Here is a 22,590-nt window from a genome sequence, read left to right as displayed (position 1 = left end):
CGTAGCTGTTCTGGAGATTTTTATTGTTTTTGCCGTCGTTTCGACAGTTTGAAAAAAAGCATAAAAATCGATGCAGCAGAGGCAGAGACACCGTCTTTGAGATGCTGACAGGGCCTCTGTTTCTTTTTCTCTCTCACTCTCCTCTCTGATCAGCCGATCTAATCACAGCTCGTATTAATGTCACAGTGTGGTCGGACAGTTACGTCTCCTACTGGAGTCTTCCTGTCTCTCACTTCACAACTGGGACTTCCCGTGGTTTCAGTCCACAAGATAGCTAATCACGCACACATAACACACACAAACCCATGCAGAGGTCAAAAGAGTTTACTGACATTATTAAATTCCAAATTTATTTTTACAATTCTTGAATTATTCTTGTTTTTTTTATGCACATGGATTTTATGGACACATAACTTATACTGATTAAGTTCATTTATTTCACTCATGTTACAGTCTGAATGTGCAATCCTTCAGTAACTCATTTGTTGGAGAAGGTTTTTATTAGCATTTTATTGTCTCTCCCATATTTGAAGTATCCATGTGTCTTTTGTTAACCAAAAAAACCCCCCCACACTATTTAGCAACTAAACCCTCATTCTCGTTCCCCACATTCTAGTCAGACTGATTCGGTTTGGCTTGGCTGCAGCACAAAACAACACAATCTGCTCTCCTAATCAGGGCCTCACTCCCGTTTGCCCCAGTGTCTTGTGAGGAGTGTTTTTCATGTTTACAGTGTCAGTGACCTCTGACCCCGAACACAGAGGTCAGCGGGCTGAGGGCATGCTGCTGGAGTAAAGTTGGGAAATATTTCGTGGAAACATGACGGCAAGTCACACGGGACATAAATCTGTGTGTTTATATCAATAACAAGAGTATTGCGAAACTTGTGTTTGTTTGAAGCACTTATGCAAGTGAGCCTCACATATATTCAGAAATGATTGGGCTAAGTTTGTATATTACGAGTGACTAACTATTTTGGAGCACATTTTTCAACTGCAAAGAGCTGATTGCGATTGCGGCTGGATCCACTTGAGTATTACACATATTGACACTGGAGCTGAAAAGATTAGTCAATTAATCAGTCAGTTGACAGGAAAATAATCTGCAACTATTTAAATAAATGATTTATTGTTAAAGTCAATTTTCTAGTAGAAATTCCCTCAAAACAAATCCCTACTTTTAGCATCTCAATTGTCAATATTCAGCCCGTTCGCACGAAAAGGACTCATGAAGACCTTTAATCTATCACCTGGAAATGCCAATAACTTTATACACTATTAATGATGTGACTATTTTTTGTGCCGTTTTGGCAGATTGTTTAGGATCAGATTCAGAAACACCTTTGTTTACAAGTAGGTTTTCACATATAAGGCATTTGCCTTTGTGTTTGGTGTATAACAATAAACACAGTAAGAGAAAAGAAAATATAAAATCAAGTACTGTAAACAGTCAAAAAATAATATCATTAAAAATATGCACAATATATATTTTTTAATTTAGAGTGTAGGAATGTGTTCACACAGTATAATGTATAGAGAATATGTGCAGTTATATACAGAGATGATCCAACAGATGTCCAAAGATGTGCGTGTAACAGAGAGATCCTAGAGGGATGCTAGAAGTAGCGTTGAAGTGTAGCGACTTTGACCCGTTTTGGTGAGCATCCATCATGGTGTGTGATATTCTGTGTTTCTATCACAACTGATTATCTTTAGTTGCTCCAGATTTCCTCGGCTGCAGATCTGCCTGAGGCCTACAGTACAGCTAGCTACTGACTGACTAGTATTTTAAATAGAGCATCTAACATCCTCCCCCCTGCTCTGTTTCTTGGTCGCAGTAGTTAATGTTGCATGTAATCCTGTGTGTAGTGCTGATGTCTGATCAACAACATGCTCTAATTTACTGTTATGCCACCAAAGATCAGGAGCCGAGAAGCTCTGAGGGCTTTCAGTTTGATTCTTCAAAGTTACATCCGCAATTAGGTCATAAACAGAGAAGCCAAAAATGTAGTGCATGTGTAGAAACATCACTCTCTCCCTTTTCTCTCTGCCATGTCTTACTGTGGCTTCAAACTTTCTCTGGCATTTCTTATCCCCCATCCCCATATTTCCCTCTCTCATCTTCTTATCATAAGCAGGGTGCTGGTTTTAAGCCCCAGCAACAAGACTCTGGATGGGAGGGGAGGAGAGACCTAGAAAAGGCTGTGGGTTACTGGGCTAAGATCGGAGACAGGACTGTTATACTTTACAGCCACGCTTTCATTCTGAAACTGATTATGATTGTTCACATAAATGTTTGTGATAAGTACAGCCTTCACCCTAAGCTTCACCTTTGACCTCACTGGAGTGTCAAGTTTGACCTTATTTCACCTTCTTTTTTGGTATACAGAAGAATAGTGCGTTGTAAGTAAGATTTACAATCTTAAAGTATTTATTATTACAACCTTTCATGACTCTGTGTATGCGTGTGTGCTTTATTCCATCAATAAAAAGTTTTTTTTTATCCTGCACCTGTAACAATCTGGGGTTGGTTGTGCACATTATTCACCTTCTTTGTAACTTACATTGTCAACTAACCTGGAAATTATTTTCTTGATTGATTGATTAGTTGTCTTTAAAGCATCAGAAAACTGTGAAAAATGTCCTTCACAATTTCACAAAGAATAGTTATTTTCACATACTCTTGATAATCGGCTGCTGATGTCTGGCCATACTTGCCAGCGCTCCTGATTTTCCCACGTTTTTCATCGCCCTCTCCAGGTTTCCTACTATGGTCACAATTCTTCTGTATTTCTTCTGATTTATGGCAAATTTTCATGCCTTTTTTTCCTTTTCCTTATCTCAACCTGTTTCTGGCACTGTAAAGCGTGTATAAGCCATACCGTTTCCACCCAGACGACAATAGGGCTACACCAAATTTTGTTTCCGCAGCACCCAAAGTCAGAAGATTGGTAAGTATGTGTCCGGCCAATCCAGACATCAACTTCCTTTCCTTTTTTTCCCCCTTCTTTCTCTCTGTTATTTTGGCTTTGTGACACCCTGCCTTCAAAACCATAAAGAGCCACTGTTTCTCTTAAATTGTAAAATGAGTTTAGACAGTTAACAAATGACAGGAAATCCAAACTGAAATGAAGCTAAGTGTCCATGCTGAGCATTCCCAGTTATTGGCAGCCAGGCCTCGGAGGAAAGACCCTCAAGAGTAAATGGAGCAAAACTGTGATCTATCAACTCAATTTTTATTTAGCTTTCTATTTTTAAAGGGAAGGTATAACTGGTGGAAGAGAAGAAAAAGGAAATAATGTCACTAAGGAATATCTTAACATTGAGTGATGACGCCCTGCCAAACAGAGAGCATCTGCTTTGCCGTTATAGTGGTATTGTGGTTAACTTCCATGTCCTCTCCCATAAACAAATCTATTTTTTCTACCAGTGACAACGTTGTGTTTACCCACTATTTCACCACATTTCAATACTTATACTGTAAGTGCTCATTTCGTACAGGATCTTAAGGAAAAATCTAAGGAGAGTGGGTATTCCCATCCCATTTCAGCTTGTTCCAATGGATACGCTACATGACCTTAGTTCCTCATCCATTTTTCTGCTGAAATGCAACACTGCCTTTCTTTCTTTTTTACCATTTTTCCAGAAGCGGGGCAAAACTGAAAGGGGTGAAAAAAAAACAGAGAAAAAAGGGAACATGACAGTACAGGAAACGACAAACCGAACATTATGGGATGCCGGTTTTCTCTTTCTTGGAAAAAGGGGAAAATGCAGGCCAAGCATCAGGTCTCCACCATCTTGTGGCTTCCAGCGCTGCGCCAGCATCCATCCACTGCAGTCGTCCCTCCACACACACACACACACACACAAAGTATTTGTCACACATTCACGTATGCAAACTGGCAATAACCCCCTACATGAAGATGTGGTTGAGGCATTTTGATTGGACTGGGGCCCTTTATTAACTACTGTTTATGAGGCAGAAGAGCTTCAAACCTTAAGTTCCAACGTCAAGTGCAAGAGAGAGAGAGGGGATTTTTTTTCCTTTTCTTTCCTTCCTTCTCTCTTTCATGGAGAGAACAGAATGTACTGAAGGCAGCAGGCAGGCAGGAAGAGAGTGGCTAAAGCCCTAATGATATGGTGTATGATTGTAACCTTGGTGTGTGTGTGTGTGTGTGTTTGTGTGTGTTTGAGAGAGAGAGAGAGAGAGAGCAAGCAGAGTGGATGAACCTCCTCAACAAAGTTTGACTTCCAGGTCCGTTTGGGATTGTTGATCCAAGACAAAATTAAGCTTTTCTGTTTCTTTCCCCTCCTCTTGCATCCATCACTGTCTAGCTCTCCCATTACATCTTTATCTGTCTGTCCATACGCGTCAAATCTCATTTTCTCTTTGTACATGTGAAACACCGGCGTGTAACTCACTCACGGACCCTCACAAACTCCCTAATTCACTTTTAGCAGGCCAGAGATTTTCTGTTCAGTCTTTGTGTGACCAGTTTTTACACGTGCCAACCATAGACTGTATATATAGATGGACGACGCGTCTCCACTTCCTCCCACTGTACAAAAGTGAAGCCAAATTGTCCCGTATACAGGAGCTGCCATCTTGAGATTTTGATGTCATTTGGAGCCAGAGTCTGCACAATAGTGATTGGAGGGCTAGAGTCGTGGTATTGAGGTCCCGCCCACATATCCGCCAATCACGAGCCGAGCACGGCCACAGCTTTTTACTGTGAGCCACCTAGCTGCCACTTTAGCACCATGGTAGCTATTTGGCTAGGAAAACTACTAATAACTACATTTATGATCAAATTGACATGTTCTATTACAGAGACTCGTGACGGTTATGGAAAGTTAAAGTTATATCTCCTCTCTCATAAAATTGACACTTTGCTAAGTCCCGCCTCTCAAACGCAGACTGGCGAATCATAGCGTAGCACTGGCCAGCTTCAGCAAGGGTCCGACAACTATCTGGCTCTGCTCCATAGACTCTCATGCAATCGTTTCAGCTTTTCTTCATTTTCAGGCTGGTTTGGTGGATTTCGAGCTAGTCATGGTTAAATGTTGTGTCTGGGGCTCGTGTAATTAGTTTAACAGCGTAATAAGAACTACCTAAAATGACATGAAAAATGTATTTGACATGTACTTTGACTTTTTAGTTTGGCTCATGTCCCATCCGCTAATATTGAGGGGGTGGGATTTATGACCTATACAGCAGCCAACCACCAGGGGGCAACTGAGATGTCTTGGCTTCACATTTGAGGAGTCGTGTCAAGAAGGTAACCCGCAAATTGCAGAAATTTGCAAAAACTCTGGTGAGACTTGCTGCCCGATGACGTATCCTAACCTTAACCATCTCGCCATAGTTTCGCAATTTCTGTGTTACCTTCTAGCCATGACCCTTTTGGGGAGCTGTCATGTTGTCCATCTTTATATACAGTCTATGGTGCCAACCTACGCCACCCACAGCAAAGGAAAGCAATAGCGGAACCAGTTTAGACCTGCATATGTCGGTATGTTGATGTTGCTCCCATAACAGGCAAAGAAAGTAATGGCTGCTGCATTTTGAACACTTGCACCTGCAGGGAATGAGTGATGCAGCTTCAGTTTTTTTTATAGATGTGGTTAGCCTGTGTGTTTGTACTTTTTCCAGTATCCCAGAAAACATGCTCCAGTTAACAAAACCCATACATTTAAAATGTGAAAAAACCTTAAACTCCAGCTGTAACACTCCCTGAAGGTGACACACGTATCAACTTTGCAGAAGCTCTTACATTCTCACGTCTACACTCTTGCTGCCGATAAACGTTGACAGCGTCCTGCTTCTCGTAACGACAGTGGGAGTGCCAAAGGTCAAGTAGGGAACTTCCTGTCCAGATATCAGAAAGTGGAAGCAGCCAGTCATACAGTGTTGGACTGAGCACTCAGGTTTAAGCTGTTTAAAGAGTTCTCTTTAGTTTATATGGGGTTGAGTATAGCTACAGATGCTGTATCACCTTACGTGGCAAAGACGAACGCAGGAATGTGTTCACTGACATTGTCCTGATCCATTTGATGCTCAGAGCAGACTAAAGCTAAATCTTAGAAACATTTTTATATGCTGCCTGGGCCCTGGCCATGAAACCCAGACGATGCCCTGGTTAGGAATGGGCTTCTGCAGAGAGAGGGCTTGGGAGAGTCTGTCGGTGGCCTGGTTAAGAGGAGACAAGACAGAGCAAAGGGACTGGCAGTGCCCCGGTTAGTCCATCATTAGGAATGTGTCTGCGTAAAAGGGGTCAGTTCCCCTGCCTCGCAGCTCCTACCCCCTCCAGGTTTTTCCGTAATTGTCAAACAACGCACAGAACAGGGGAATGAAACTGTTCAATTTGAGCAGAATACGTCAGCGACTCCCCTCCCGCCTCACTTCCCTCCCTCCCTTCTCCCCGTTTTCAAACCTGATCTTGGCCAAACAGCTTCACACCTGAGTGTTCATGAACACTTATCTATGTAGGTCATGGCACTAAATGGAAGAAATTCGTGGTCTAAGACTGAATACTGATGCCTCACACTCCATCATTTCTTCAGCTCCTAATCTCTGTACTGCCCTGCATCTTCTCATTCCTTCATCTCACCCACCACCCGTCTTATCCCCTCCTGTCTTGTCCCGTATGTAGCTAATGAGGGCCCCAGCCCCTGCGATAAGTGAATCAGGTATGTTGATTGGTATTGGCTGAGGCGGGCCCTTGCCAGAGTCGCTTTGCACGCACCGCCGCCCCTTTAAAGCGCCCACTTGGCCGCGCTGGTGTGCGTGTCGGAGAGAGATGGAGGGGAGAGATGAGGGAGGGAGGTAGAGAGCTGGCAAAGAAATAAAGGGAGAATGAAAGGAGAGGTAGGCAGCCTGCCAAGACAGGAGTAGCTGGACCTAGTGACACACCATTATTAACCAGGACGAGGCTCAACCAGAGCTGAAATCATGTAGGGGCCCAAAACCACAAGATAATCAGAAATCTGTTAACGGCAAAATAATGAAGACTGAGTCAGGACAGTAGGTCCAGTTGGTGTCCAACGAACCAACCTTTTCTCCCGAGGCACATTATTTAAAAGTTATTCTCTTAACCTTTACAGTGGTTACATTTTTCCCTGAGCTGCATAGTGCTGTGTGAAGAGCTGTCATGAAGAATTGAACTGTAGCTATGTAAATCTCTTTGTGCCAGCGAGCCCTGCGCTGCTTTTAATGGATACATGGGAATTTTTCATAGTATTTTTACTTCGCTGGAACAGGATCAGTCAGGACAGGTTTGGATCACAGCGACCACCTCGAGACAACAGAGAAAAATTGGTCTACAGCTCACTTAACAAGCCACAGCTGGGCAAAGCTGTGCAACCCAGAATGACTTTATTGACTAAGGTGTTTTGGCAATCAAGTGGACAGCTAGGCTAGCAGTTTTCTCTCCAACATTTTTCCTCCATTTGTCTTTTCCACTGCTCCCTCTTCGGTCCTTTGCAGTATTTCCTTGAAAGTCTACTGAGAAGATTACCAAACCACTAGACCTCATGAAAGTAAAGAATAATTAAAACGCTGCAGCTAAGCGCTTTGAGTTCACATTGTGCTTTTCCTTAAAGTAATTGTTGCCATATTGACGTTCAAAGCTTATTGCCACGGTTTATGTTCAACAAGACATTTAATGAATTGTGGGGAGAGCGGTTTGGGCTTTTTTACACCAAATGAAATGAAAGAAAATATTTGAAACAAACCATACATAACCATAATGGTAAGTTAGCCTACCTTGTTGTATACCATGTAAGTACATAGATAAAAAGCTGGAGTAAATTTACTGCATTGGTTGATGTTTTTACAGCAGTAAAAGCTATTTAATGTAAAGGAAAACTACAGTAGTCTTTATATGTCGTGGTTTGTAGCTTCTGCTTTGAACATGGTACTGTAGACGAGGGGAGAGAGGAGACATGGAGATGGTTGTCAGGGGGGGTCGATAAGTGATGATGTGTGCAGATGTTATGTCCTACCCTCAGGTCGATTTTCCCTCGCGGTCAGTGGGGGAAGCTCGCCAGAATGACGGGGGGGAAGGGGAGTAATAGGATTTAGGAAAACACACTACCTGAATCATGCATGAGACTAAAGCTGTTAGATTTATGGAGACATACTGCGGTGTGCTAATAATCTTTGTCTCATCACATATGCTGCATGCTGGGCCCACAGATGGGTATTACCACACTGTAATGGCTGTATATATATATTTATATAACAAGGCAAAGGACTACTATTTCTCATTATGGGATTTCTTCAATGTCTGCTCTTGTATCCGAGCTTATTAATTTCTACCTGATAGTCTCTCTGTCGCAGACTGAACCACTTTTCTTTTATCGGCACATCCGTTCCATGTGACCATGAATGTTGTAGTGTTGTGACGGGGCCTGTGATGTCGTGGTTGCTACGGTGACTGCTGTGTATGTATGTGTGCAGATGGGGGTATGTGAAGGAGGCGGTGTTATTGAGATATGCTGCTGTCAGCGGAAGCAGGCAGGCAAGCGTAAATCGATGTTGGATACAACAGCAGGGAGGCGACAAAGTGTGTGTGTGTGTGTGTTTGTTTGTTTGTGTGTGCAGGCATGTTGAAACCCCCATACTCACACACACACACATGTAAGCAGTGCCACCCCCATCTCCTTCAGAGGACAATGAAGGTGAAATACATGGTGGCTCAGTGCAGTGTGTGTATTATGTCCACTTAATGCACACTTGATTGTCATAATGATGAATGTTACCTTTGCCACATAATGTAATGTTTATTTTTATGAATGAAAGGATGTCAACTAACTTCATGGTAATTGGGAAACTAATTCTTTGTCATATTTGTAATTGTTATAAAATGAAGCCAGAGCAAGATTTGTTTCTGTATTTGTCAAATTGTGTGTGAGTTTTTATTGTACATGCATTTAGAGCTGCAACGATTAATCGATTAGTTTTCAACTATTAAATTGAACAGCAACTATGTTGATAATCGATACATTTTTTTTTTTTTTAAGGAAAAAAAAGTAAAAATTCTCTGATTCCAGCTTTTTAAATGTGAATATTTTCTGGTTTCTTTACTCTTCTATGACAGTAAACTGAATATCTTTGAGTTGTGGACAAAACAAGACATTTGTTGAACAGGAAAGGTCTACATGCGTTGGTGTTTGGCATCTTTTAGTCTCGTCTGATTGTGTGTGTCAAAGCATTTAGACAGAGGTGTAAAATCATACAGTGTGCTGACTCTCTGGTGTGCATTCCTTATCCTCACTTACCGAGCTACTTTTTGAGAATGCAAATGACTGTCATTGACAAATCAAGGATGACTAAGTGTTATTTCCTCTCTCCCTCCTACAGATGACAGATTCGTCTGCTAAACGCCGCTCCGAGGGAACTTCAAAGTCTTAAAGCGACAGTGACAGATAGACCGCCGAGAGATAAAAGAGCAATTCCCCCAAGAGCCTTAAGGCATTGATAACACTACCACACAAATGTGGACCTCCCAAAACATTGTCATCAAATAATCTGAACAACAAAACAAACGCAACAGAATAACAGAAATCATTTTGTAGCCATGTCTGACCATAAAGACATGACACATCGCCATCTGCGGCACAAGCTGCAGAGTCTCGGTCGAAGACTGGATGAACTGGAAGAAGCAACCAACAAGCTGCAGAAGTCTGAGGATGAGCTACTTGACCTGCAGGTCAGTACTGGTAGACTTGAGTTTTTGTGTGCATATCAGAGGCAATGAGAGGTGGAATAGAAATACACCGAATAAATAGATTAATGAATGTTTGAACACTCTTCTCTACAGGACAAAGTCATCCAGGGAGAAGGCAGCAACTCATCCCTGCTCGGAGACGTGGAGGACCTGAGGAAACGTCTCCTTAAGATCCAGGGTAAGGATGAGGAGGTACGCAAAGCTGAAGATCTCTGCCGCACAGTCAGAGAGAAACTGGAAGAGGAGGAAAGCCTGACGCAGGAGCTGAAGGCTGAAATCGAACGTCTACAACGGAGGATGGCAGAACTGGAAAAACTGGAAGAAGCCTTTGGGAAAAGCAAGTCTGACTGCAGCCAGCTCTGCTTGAGCCTCAACGAGGAAAAGAACTTGACCAAGAAGCTCTCGTCTGAGCTGGAGGCCCTCAAAGCACGTTTGAAGGAGGTGGAGGGGTCTGAGACGAAGCTGGACCGAGCAGAGCAGGCGTTAGCTATGGAGCTTGAAAAACTCAAAGGGTTCACTCAGACCTTTATGAGTGAGCGCAAGAGGCTACTAGAGAAACAGCGGGAGGACGAGAAGATCATTCTAAAGCTGACAGAAAAATTGGAGCACCAGAAGAATCGCCTCGGCTTGTCGGCGGACCCTGGTCGCGCAGATTTCATGAGGTCACGAATTGAAGATGAGCTTTCATCCACGGGGCTCCTCACGAGTAAACTGGCTGGACGCAAGAAGAGCCTCGAGTACTTGAAGTTGGCCGACGACAACATCGGCCTCGTGAACAAATCTGAGAATGAGAAGAACAGCGGTCCTCTTGAGGACGAGGACAACAAAGTAAAGGAGCTGACGCAGGAAGTAGAGAGGCTGAAGAACCGCCTTAAGCAGCTGGAGATAGTGGAGGAGGATCTAAAGAACTCGGAGTCCAAAAACGGCGAACTTCACGAGAAGTTCCAGATGGAACGAAACCGGGCTCGCCAACTGAACGAGCAGGTGGAGCAGCTCAGGACGCAGCTGTGCGGGAAAGGAGGAATCGGAAGAAATGGAACCAGTAATGTGGATAAACACGGCAATGGGAGCGCTAACATTTGCCCAAACAGCCCTGCTAAGGTCCTGGAAAATGGCAAAGCTGACAATGAAGAGAATATGGTGAAGGTCTTCAGACAAGAGAAGCCCAAATATAGGAGTGCTGCAGCCGTCTCAGAGCCGAGTTCCCCCAAACACAGGAACAGGGAGCTTTCTCCTCAGCGTAAGAAAGAGACCAAGCTGAGGAGCAAAGATCCCAGCCACTCAGAGGAGAGCTCTCCTAAAACTGTGAGGAGAGCTCTCAGTCCTGCTCACAAGAGTAGAAGGACACCCAAAACCCCAACTACTGCGATTTCATCTGATAACGGAATAAGAGACACAAGACGAGGAACTGAGGAAAAGACAAGAGGAGCCACTCCCGGCTCTGTAAACGCGTCCTCTAGTGACGTTAAGAAAGCGCCCGTTCTTAGCCGCTACCCTCCAGCAGCTAACGACCAGAAGCCCCTGAGGACGGCTCACAAACAGACGGATGGGGAGAGTAAAAAGAGCAGAGTAGAAAAGTTTTCAAAGTTGTACGTAGGTAGTGATAGTGAATCAAACAACTCTGACGTAGTGCCTGACAGTTCCAGTAACATCAACAGTATCTCTGGTTTAGAGAAGGACGCAGCGTCTGCCTCAGATCAGGAATCAACAGACCAGGTTGAGGAATCTGTCTCTGTGTCCGTCGCCTCCACCTTGTCCAAAGCCAATGGAGCGTACAAAGCCTTCAGATCCCAAGTCACTCCACTGCTGCCCAACGACCAGGGGTCAGAAGGTCATTCGTCTGCCTCCGAAACCGAATCTACTGGTTCAAGGCCCTCTGAGCCAGAGCCTGTACCTGAGACAACGACGACGACGACTCCTACAACTGTAAGCAGTAGGACCCCAACCTCCAGATATCCCAGATACCCCCACGTCCACGACTCGCATTCAGGGGGTTCTTCTTCCAGGAGCTCGTTTGACGAGGAGCTCCACAACAGAACACTGTTAGCTGAGGGAGGCCACCAGGCGCCCACGCACACTGCATCGGGGATCGAGATCCAGCGAGTGTGCAGCCCACGCGAGGCGCGGAGTTCAAAAGCTGTCATCAAGCCTGCGATCGTCGAGATCGACAGGAAGGAAGTGATGATTTCAGAACCTTTGTCTACAAACGGCAAACCCAAAATCTCCACCAAACCTATGGTGACCACCACTAGTAAAATGACCAGTAGTATAACCATTTACCCCAATGACCCGAGCTCTTCCAGAACCAGCAGTCGCAGCAGCAGCGTGTCCAGTGAACCCGTGCCGGTCAAAGAACGCCACACCTCCACCAGTAACATCGTCATAGGTAAGATCCACATGGTGCTTGAAACTGATTTACACCCCTACTATTTTGATAATGAATTCATTGTTAATTTGTCATGCAAAAATGTCAGAAAATGCTCTTTCCAGCATCTCAAATATGGTAATTTCCTGCTTTTCTCTGTTTTATATCATATTAAAGTGAATATTTTGGGGTTTTGGACTGCCAAAACAAGACATTTAAAGACATCCTTTTGGACTTTAGAGAAACTGGGATGTACATTTTTCACCATTTTCTGACATTTTATAGACCAAACGATTAATTGAGAAATGATCGGCAGCTTAATTGATAATGAAAATTATCATTAGTTGATGCCCTAGATGGAAATGACATTAGTTTAGCAGGTTTTAGTTCATAATCTAAAGTACTAGACAAAGACTGTCATTGCCATCCATAGAGTCAAGCCACTGCATTACTGCCTTGTCACTCTTACTGTCAGCTTGTTGCATCAATGAAATGTTTTGCTTAGAAAATATTTGATATGATTTTACTCATTGCCAGGACTGAGCAGTGAGCACCATGGCAGCATCTCCGTCCCGTATGAGATCTCCATTCCCAAAAGTGAGATCACCTTGCGGCCGTGCCAGGACCAGGACTGCGGGCCGGACGACCACAACGATTCCTCATCAAGGTCCAAACACCACAACACTTCCAGAGTGGAGACCACCGCCAGCCACCTGTGCTGCCAACGCAGCAACTTCAGCCTCCAGTCGCCGGACACCACCTCCGCGGACTTTAACGACACGGAGTCGGGCTTCGAAAGCAGCAGCAGCAGTAGCACCACCACGGTCACCAGCTGGAGACACCAAAGACAAAGCCAGCACTCCCAAGAAGACAGTGTACCAGACATGAAGAATGTGACTGTGAGGAGCACCTGGAAGAACAGGGGCGCCGCGTCAGTGGAGGAGACAGGCCGGGGAAGAGGGGGCGCGAGAACGATGACCGATGGCGGGTCGGAGGATGAAACGGAGGCTGCAACAACTTGGAGGGCTTACCGGGCGACCACCTTCGATACAGAAGAAATGATGAACAGCGGAACAGGAGCTGGTGGGAATGCTGAGGCACAGAAGGGAGCCAAGCCGTCCCCTGCAGAGGTGAGCTAATGAATAAATGTACGAGACAAATGAGTCTTTACACAAAGGACACAGAGGATAGCAACTACTTTATAGCTGCATAATGTTTAGGGGTGGGAATCGCCAAAGGCCCCATGATACAATATTATCACGGTCCTTAAGTCACGATACAATCTTATTGCGATTTTAAACAATTTCTTTCCCCACCCATAATAATGTTGCTCTTTGTGTTGCTCCCTGTCCCAGGTGTACATGCGTAGGATCAACAGTGTGGTCACTAACACCAGAGAAGTGGAGGAACCAGTGCATCGCAGAGGAAAAAGCTCAGAGTCTCCCACCATGGAGGCAAGAGGCCCGGCGAGGGTCGTACCCCACGCACCTGTTACCTCTCAGTCCTGGGGCCGGTCCTACACTCAACAACCACAGGTAGGACGACCAACTTTATATCTGCTCTCATAAGCTGCGTTCTTTTCAAATGATTTAGTTTTCATCAGTTGGTAAGCACAAAACATGTGTCAAGGTTTGGCAAAATGTGGCTAGTAAAACAACTCATTTTACGATTTCATTCCTCCCTTCTTGGAAAATTAGTCCTTGTGTCTGCTCAAACATTTCTGGCATCAAACAAACATGTGGCTGCGCTATTACTGAACTGATGTGGCTTCTAAAATACCCCCGCATTGCTATGCAGGTGAAGGCATTATCCGTACCACTCTGCAAATAGTTTTGTCTTGCAGATAAAAGTCCAGAAAGTACAAACCGCAGGGCTGAGCTCCTGGTGTGTCCACTTTGCATGAGAGCTCAGCAGCTTGTATTTTTCCCTGACGCCAGTTCTCTGCGACTTCAAGCTTAGCACAGCAGTTCTGTAGGCCCCACTCCTGCTGCCCCAGTAAGCACAAAGAGAAAAGGGTGGGACAAAAAAAAAGAGGGAGGATGGAAATGAAAAAAAGACCTCAACAGGGGGAAAAGAAGGTTAGGAAAACCTCAAGGAGAAGAAAATAGCTTTTCTTGTATTTAAATGTGCCACCACAGTCTGTGCCCCGGCCAGGCGACATTGCTATTCTATGCAAACATTACTGAAAATAACTGTTTGAATACTCACCCCCACCTTGTACATGTACTGGATTAATGTGTGTTTGTGTGTCGATCCACATACATGTTTCTTTAATCTGTCACTGCGCTTATATTTGTGGCTTTAATCTGCATCTATGAGATATTTTGGGTTTCTTTTCACATTTAGTATGGGAGAAAATGTTCACCACTGTAAGCACAGCATGATATATAACTTCTCCAACACTTACTACGTTATAAATAACTAATTTCTGTGCAAAGAGCCAGATTGAGCCCTCTTATTTCATGTATGTGTGCCTATGCATTACCATGTGAGATTGTGTGCCTAGCTACCACTTAATTAATGGAGTGTGAAAGTTTATACAAGTCATCAGCAAGATGAGGTGAAAACTACTAATGGGCTACAGTATTAACTTACTTGTCTATTGGCGTATAATATATTGTCAAATGGCTGTAGTACTGCTTACAGAGTGGGCTCCATGGCTACAATAACATGTCAGTCTGTCAGTTCGACAAACTGCTGGACTAAAGGCCTTTGGGTAAGATCTCAGTGTTTTCCCCTATAAATAAACTGGATGTTGCCAAGGAGACAGACACACACATGCAAAGTGTCAGCGGTCTCATCCATCATCTTTGCTCACATTTGCGTTCTAGGGCAATAACGTTATCTGGAATTACACTGTTTATGTCTTGCATTTTATACAGCACATAGAGATCTGCTGAAGAAGATAATCCTAGAGAGATTTCTTAAGACTTAATCATTATTTTTTTTTACTTCACACGGCATACTATGCATGAGCAGATCCTGTGGTATACCGCAGCGTTGTTGTTTGTTGCTGCTATGCTTGAGTCATGATTTAAGGGGTCTTCTTTCAGAAGTAGTGCATTGAAGGGTTATTGACCAGGACTTCAGGGGGTTACAGGGCCGTGGTTGTGTTCTGCACCAAAGTTGCGCAGTGCTGTTAGGGATTTGTTGTTGTGTTCATGGGTTCTCTTCATCTGAGAACTTTCACTATGGTTGGCATCAACTCTTTTTTTAATGCAGACCAAAATGTTTCAGAAAACTTTGATCAGATTCGATCAGTTCTTGATTTAAAGTTTTTAGTCAAGTTTGGACTGTTTAAAGGTGCTCTATATGATATTGAGAGCATTAATAAAGCATCAAACAGCTATTTGCGTGTGAGTGTGCCCCACTGGCTAGCTCACGGCCGCCGTTCTGCAGTGCTCTCGTACGGCGGTTACAGCTGATAATGCCGTCCCGACTGACGGCACCGTTGCAGAAGTGTAGCACCCACCCACCCTCCGTTTTTTTCAGTTTGATGTGAGCATCGGTCAGTTTCATACAAACACACACCAGTAGCCTATGCTCCAATGAACACAGCTGGTTTCTCATCTCCAGCTAGATGATCATTGCATAAAAACATACCAACTAACATGACCTTAGAGCTGTAATTGCCTACAGGGCCCCTCCCTCTTTTTAGCCTCAATGGGCTCAATGAAATCTGTTACTGATCTTCGACCTTTAACACCCCCCTTCAGCACTGATATAGACTAGTACAAAGACCATTAGGGGACAGCCACCTTCATTTTGTCTCTGACTTCTCCCCTCCCTTCCTCTCTTTTCCATCCCCAATCCCCACCGACTTAATTTGTCATCCAAGCCCTGACATGAACAAAGTGGCTTCAAGTCATGTATTTCAGGAGCTCTGTCTACTTGCATGGCCTTGACCCCAGCTCCACATTTTCTGGACAACCACTCATTCGTTTCTCACTTCAGTTCATAAGTCTCCTGCTCTCTTTCTGACCCTGTCCCACATCACTCACCCTCGATAGCCCTGGTTATCCTAAAGCCCCGAGTCTCTGATGTGGTAAATCAGCAGTGACCCGATGAACTGCCTTTCTCGTTGACACTTATTCCGTTTTTTTTTTTTGTCAGTTATGCACTGCATTATGGGAATTTCCCAAACCCACTTGGTTGACTCTGCGGTGCGGTAAAACTTTGTTCATCCTGATATTTGATGCACGAACATGGTCACTCCATTTGGATAGCAATTATAAGCAAAAATTGCTACAGTGCAAAAGAAAAAAAAACGTACTTCAATTCATAAATGGACTTTGAAGCATGTCTTGGAGCACAGCCGATCATCTTTGGTTTGGATTGTCAGAACATTTCAGTGGTCTGAACGGCGTCCATTCCCAAGTGGTTTGGATAAATACAGCTGTAGTTAGGACAGTGGGAGGTTGGGATTAGTTTGTGATTGCAGTGTCAAAGGTTGATAGAAGAGGTTTGTGTTATTACAAGTTTGTAGATGGAGGCAGACGGGTTGATGGAAGAGGAATGTAGCTAGTCATCATTAACTGACGTCCCATTGATCTTTCTTTCAGGACTCTTTTGCCTGAGACTTGATCCATTTAAGTTACAGTCTGCATGTAAATAGAAGCTGTTTATATATGATGTTAATGTTTTAGACATTTACTTCTCCTAAATGCTCTTTCAATACAAAAAGATTGGTTGACTTACATTTCTTTATATAACCATTTACATCGAAGGCTTCCCAGTGATGAGAGTAGAGCAGACTGAACAGCAGCGATCGATAAGTAGTCATTAAGGAGGAGACAACACTCCCAATTCCTTTAAGCACCCTGGAGCGACCTGGGAGAACTGATAGCTTATTGATTAGCTTTCTTTTTAAACCTCATGTATAAATTATTTGGATGCCATTTATTCAAACCTCTATGGGACAGAGAATGACATCTTTTCATCTAGTGGAAGGTCATTGTCGTTATCATCATGGTCCAAATCCATGGCTACTGTTGTGTGTGTTGTGTAACCTTGACTGTTTCCTCTGGTTTGTCCAAAACAGTGTTTACGCTGCAATGTTTTTCCCTCTCTAGTGGCATGGCTCTATGGATGTCAGTGTCGGTCAGTCGGTCCACCATTGCTGTGCCATTTTGTGCGTACATTCATCACGTGCAGAGGATGAAGCCTACCGACTTTGTTGATCCCCTTAATTAGCACCACCATGACGTTGATATTTTTGTTTTTTAGTGAAATATCTCAACAACCGGTGGATGGATTGGCCCAAAGTTTTGAACAGACACGCACATTTCCAAGACAATGCATTCTGATGACTTTGGTGATCGCCTGACTTTTCTTCTAGCGGTTGACATTTTTTGGTTTTGTGTAAAATGTCTTCATACTAGTGGATGGATTGCCATGAAATTTGGTACAGACAATCATGTCCCCACTGGATGAATTGTAATAACTGATCCCTTAACTTTTCAGCATGTTAGCATTGTCATTGTGATCCATAGACTGTATATAAAATACAGTCTATGGATGGACGACATGACCACCCCCAAAAAGTGAAGCCAAAACGTCTGAATCGCCCCCTGGTGGCTGGCTGCAGTATAGGTCATAAACCCAGCCCCCCCAATGGTAGCGGATGGGACATGGGCCAAACTAAAAAGTCAAAGTACACGTCAAATAAGTTTTAATTAGATTTAGATTAGATTTGATGCTCTAAAAAGAGGATGAGACGTCATGATTGACAGCTGCCCTGAGTGAAGTAGTCGTGCAGCCGGATGCTCTGGAATTGTACGAGAGAGGAGATGTAACTTTCACTTTCCATAACCGTCACAAGTCTGTGTAATAGACCATTTGTCAATTTAATACAGTCATAATAACCATCATCTGGACCATAATTCTGATATGAATAAATCTAACAGGTCAGTGTTAAAATGGGGAGTGCTTTCTGTAGCAGTCACTCCACACCGCAGAGTACAGAACAGACCAGTATTGTAGTAATTTCTCCCCGCTGCAGCAGTAGGAAACCTCAGCCTGTACATGAATGAACCGTGAACTTATGTTTGGCTGAGGACAGCGGGGCCGATATGGCCGATGAGCGAGATACCAAAACATCCTTTGTTGAGTCAAAAACCAGTGGCAGCAAGGTAAAGTGTGGGATCAGGGCTGCTCTACTATTCACCATTCGCCTGATGTGACCCGTGCAGAAAAAGCCCTCTGGAATAACAGTCTGTGCAGCAGCTATTGGACTGTGTGATTGTTTTCAGTAGTAGAATATCAGACAACAGACACTGTAAGCTATGTAAAATGCCCCATGAAAAGCAATAAAAGAATGGCTTTTATAAATCATAACCAATAAACAGATCATCACCTGGCTAAATCAAACACAAATTCCACTTTTTCTGAAACATTTCACCTGGAGTGTAGAGTATTGTCTTTCTGGAGAGGTGATTTAAGAGTTTGGGTTGGCGAGACAACACCATTCCCCAAAATTGGGCGAGAGACCAAGGGCAGACAGATTTAAAGTAGGGATATAATTTCTTCTGCAGACGCTCCGACACGCTACTCGTGTTATTTCTTAAATCTGCTGGCCTTCATTCGGTAGGTCCTATTGAAACCAGAGTCTTCTTACAGTGTCTGTCTGGTTTTCAGAGTGAACTCTTGGAAACTGTATTGATGATTCTTAAACGGAGATCCTTTTCTCATAAAACTATGTCTACAAATAAAGCCTAGAACCCAGAAATAGTTTGACATTTTGGAAAATGTGTGTATTTGCTTTCATGCCGAGGGTTAGATGAGAAGATTGATACCACTTCAAGGAGAGGAAAACATGCACATTCTCAAAATTGTTTGTGGTGCTGGGAGTAGATCCCCTCCAATATGTACTTTTTCAAAAAAAATGACTTGCTCCCACAAACACTTTTCTCTTCATCAGGTCATTAAGCTTAATGACCTGATGAAGGTCCTTGTTGACCGAAACGTTGACGAATAAAGCAGAGAAAAGTTTGTGCGGGAGCAAGTAATTTTTTTGAAAAAGCTTGATACCACTCTCATGTCTCTACAGCAACTATGAAGCTGGAGCTGGCCAAGAAATAGACCAGCCCAAAACTTGTCATTTTTACACTTTGTCGAACAGAATAAACTAAGTTGATAAAACATGTTAATTAGGGAGCATTAGAGGTGCTGGGAGGCAGATTTTGTTATCGTTTGGACAGAGCCAGCCTAGCTTTTTCCAGTGAGCTACCTCCGGGTCTGAAAAGTGAAGCCAGTGCAGAAGTGCCTTAAACTTGCAGTCTTTCTAATAGCCAGCAGGGGGCGACTCCTCTGGTTGCAAAAAGAATACTGCTTGTATAGAAGTCTATGAGAACATGAGCCTACTTCTCACTTGATTTATTACCTCAGTAAACATTGTCAACATGAGTTTATGGTCTCAATCGCTAGTTTCAAGTCTTCTTCAATACAGCATGATGTTCATTTTGTAAATTATGGTCCCATTAAGAAATCAATTAGATGATAAATCAGGGTATGCTTTAGGGTGCGGCTTGTGATTGACAGGTCGCTACCGCGGCGTTGTCCTGTCTGGGAGTTGTCCATGTTTTCGTCTTACAACTTTAACCCTTTAACTGTGTGTTTTCAGTTCATGAAAGTTAATTATAGCCTTTTTGGTCAGCGGAAAATGTCTTATTCAGCGTTCGGTTGTACTTAACTTTGCCCTCTCGTGTCACTGCTGGTTGCAAAAAAACAACATGGTGACGGCCAAATACCAAGATGGCAACGGCCAAAATGCCAAACCCGAGGCTTCAAAACAGCAGTCCACAAAAAGATGACGACATGATGGCTACATCCACGTCTTATATACAGTCTATGTTTTTTCCCTGTTTCCAGTTTTTATGCTAAACTAAGCTAACTGAGTTAACTTTACAGATGTGAGAGTGGTATCGATCTTCTTATCTAATTCACGACGAGAAAGCAAATAAGAATATTTCCCAAAATGTCAAGCTGTTCCTTTAAATATCACCGAACATGACTACTCTGTTCATTTGACACAAAAGTTGGTACCAGATATAACAGCGCTGCTTTTTGTAGTCCCACCTTTTCTGTTTTTATTGTGTCAAATCATCACGCTGCGCAGCCAGACATGATTTAGTGTTTCTGATTATAACAGCCTATAAAAGTGTGTTTTCCAAGCTGAAGGCATTCTGGTGTGAGCTGGAGCAGGTCTGTGATGACAGCAGCACTTGCTGTTCCAGTAGATTTCCTCTGCTGTGGCACATCAACTTACTTAACAGCATTTATTACAGGCTGACGTTGCTCTTGCCCAAATATTTTCTTAAATTAACTTTCAGCCACATGGGGAAAAAAAGCTCTCCATTGGCACACACACACACACAGAAGTTACTAATTTTCCTTCGACTGAAGCCACACGTCTTTTAAAAGCTGTTTAGAGCATCACACTCATTGTCATTTTCAAGCTTTTTCTTTTAACCTTCAGCTGCCAAATCTTTATTGTCATGTGTATTTTTATTATTCTTTTGTTATTTGAAGTCTATTACAATGTGTTGAACAATGCACAAGCCTCCTGTTGGGTGTAGGAGGAACACTGGAAGTGCATTACATGGCAACCTTGTGAAAGCCCCCGGTCTTGCAGCAGTGGCTTACCATAGAAGGAGAATATGCCACTCTGCCGTTTCCTCCCCTCCGTGACTGGAGCAGGAAGTGACCACACTGAACACGCCTACTTGGCAGGGATCGCTGGTGACTGATATCCTGTCTGTTACCCCTGGAGACCGAGAAAGGGAGTCCAGCAGGGCTCCATTAAAGCCAATTAGCGAGAATGCATTCTAAAACGGCATCAGAAGCCAACTCCAACCCACCAAATGTCACTAATTATGGTGCTTTTTTAAAGCTGAAATTACAGGCGCGGGGTGCTGTTTCTGTGTGCTTTAGGAACTGCATCGTCATCTAACTCTCGCTTTCTTAGAGCAGGGTTACTGAGGTTATGAGAGGGGACGTGCCGCTGTAGCCACCACAGACTAGTAACGCGGGGTTTGTTTTCTAGTCAGCCCACCAAATTATAAATCTCTCAGCTTGGGGTATGTTTGGGGTTTTTGGTTGGGGATTTTTCCCCTGGCAGACATCCACATGGCAGTCTTTACTTGTCACACACCAGTTAACATAAGCAGCGTGTATTTAATGCCCGCATAATACAAAAGTCCAAACAAGGCCCCAAACCGTCCACAGAAAATGCCCACACACAACTCCAGAATATGGGATTGAATGAACTGACCTCTGTTTGTGTTTCTGACCATGCCAATGCCAAACCAATCCACGTAATAAACTTGCTGCAGCTGCCAATTCAGACTGTGAACTTTTCTTGATGACATTTTCCAACCTTTTCCAGGATACTGATAGCGCAGAGCCCAGTCCAAACCCGACCCACAGCCCAGCTTCCTGGAGGCGGCAGCTGCCCAGCAGCGACTCTCCCCACCCGGGGAGCTCTTATGACCGGGCGTCCAAGACAGCAGGGGCCTCCTCCAGAGGGGATCCGTGGTCCAGTCGGGGTCAAGGGTCAGGGGCCAGAGCCGAAGGGAGGAGCGGAGCGGGGAGCAAACCGTGGAACCAACGTCACTCTGAGCATCATTAGACCTGCTGGGTCTGAGCAGGACTTCTACAGCGAGAGGACAGGTAGGAGAAGGCAGGCTCTTTTCTTTTGACTCCTGAAACTTATTAATTAAAGGAAAGTGATGTTAGTTACTCCTGTTGCAATGATGTCACATCTCTTAAGGGGGTTTCAAATCAAATTTGCAGTATTAAGCTGACCTGACACTGCTGTAGTACATTTTACAGCACTGGGTTTAGCACATCCATCACGGTGGCAACAGTGCAGTGGTTTAATGAGTAGAGTGACCCCCAGTGGGAAGCCCCAGCTTCACTGCATGTAATGGTTAGCATCCACCCTGCTGAGGCGTCCCTGAGCAAGGCAATTCCATGTGAACTGTACCGTAGCTAAACCTGCAAGCACGCGTGACAGAGAAATCCTGTATTGTTCGTAATTCTGAATATTTTCCTGATTACTCAGCAGTTTCCTGGGAGGAACTATGTACTTTAGCACTAATAAGGAGACATTTAGGCTCAATCCCAATGTCCACACTCACAGACTCACAGACTTTGAGGCACAGAAACATTAAGGATTTAAGATAGTACAAAAAAACACATGAAGTCAGAGGCCTTCGGGGGGACATTGGGATTGGGCCTTAGAGCTTTCTTGAAAGAAAAGCTCCATTTGAATCCAAATTAATATTCATTCATTGTTCATTTATTTTCGGTTTTTATTGGAAGTGCACCAATTGAATATTCCCCCCATAATTAGTACAAAATTATCTTGTTCCTTCGGGCAAACTTTCAAGGAAATCATTTGGAAATTACAGACCAATCATGTATCTTAAGAAGATGAATAGTTGTGTTCAAATATGAAGGATTCAGTACGATTTTTCTCTTCTTTTTTTCCCTT

The 22,590-nt window shown here is 43.7% G+C and overlaps 1 protein-coding gene across 1 annotated transcript in view; it reads left to right on the top strand.

The window, feature by feature from the left end:
- Window positions 1-22,590, top strand: part of luzp1 (leucine zipper protein 1) — a 53,902-nt gene that overhangs the window by 25,447 nt on the left and 5,865 nt on the right. The window contains exons 3-7 of the mRNA XM_037796706.1: window positions 9,364-9,712; window positions 9,824-12,116; window positions 12,633-13,225; window positions 13,451-13,630; window positions 21,481-21,764. Of these exons, the coding sequence (XP_037652634.1) occupies window positions 9,581-9,712; window positions 9,824-12,116; window positions 12,633-13,225; window positions 13,451-13,630; window positions 21,481-21,723 (3,441 nt within the window). The 5' untranslated portion in view covers window positions 9,364-9,580 and the 3' untranslated portion in view covers window positions 21,724-21,764. The remainder of the gene's footprint in view (window positions 1-9,363; window positions 9,713-9,823; window positions 12,117-12,632; window positions 13,226-13,450; window positions 13,631-21,480; window positions 21,765-22,590) is intronic.

The sequence above is a fragment of the Sebastes umbrosus genome, chromosome 16 (assembly GCF_015220745.1).
Source record: "Sebastes umbrosus isolate fSebUmb1 chromosome 16, fSebUmb1.pri, whole genome shotgun sequence".
Lineage (NCBI taxonomy): Eukaryota > Metazoa > Chordata > Actinopteri > Perciformes > Sebastidae > Sebastes > Sebastes umbrosus.
The sequence above is the reverse complement of the archived record's forward strand: the minus strand, read 5'-3'. Positions and strand labels throughout refer to the sequence as shown.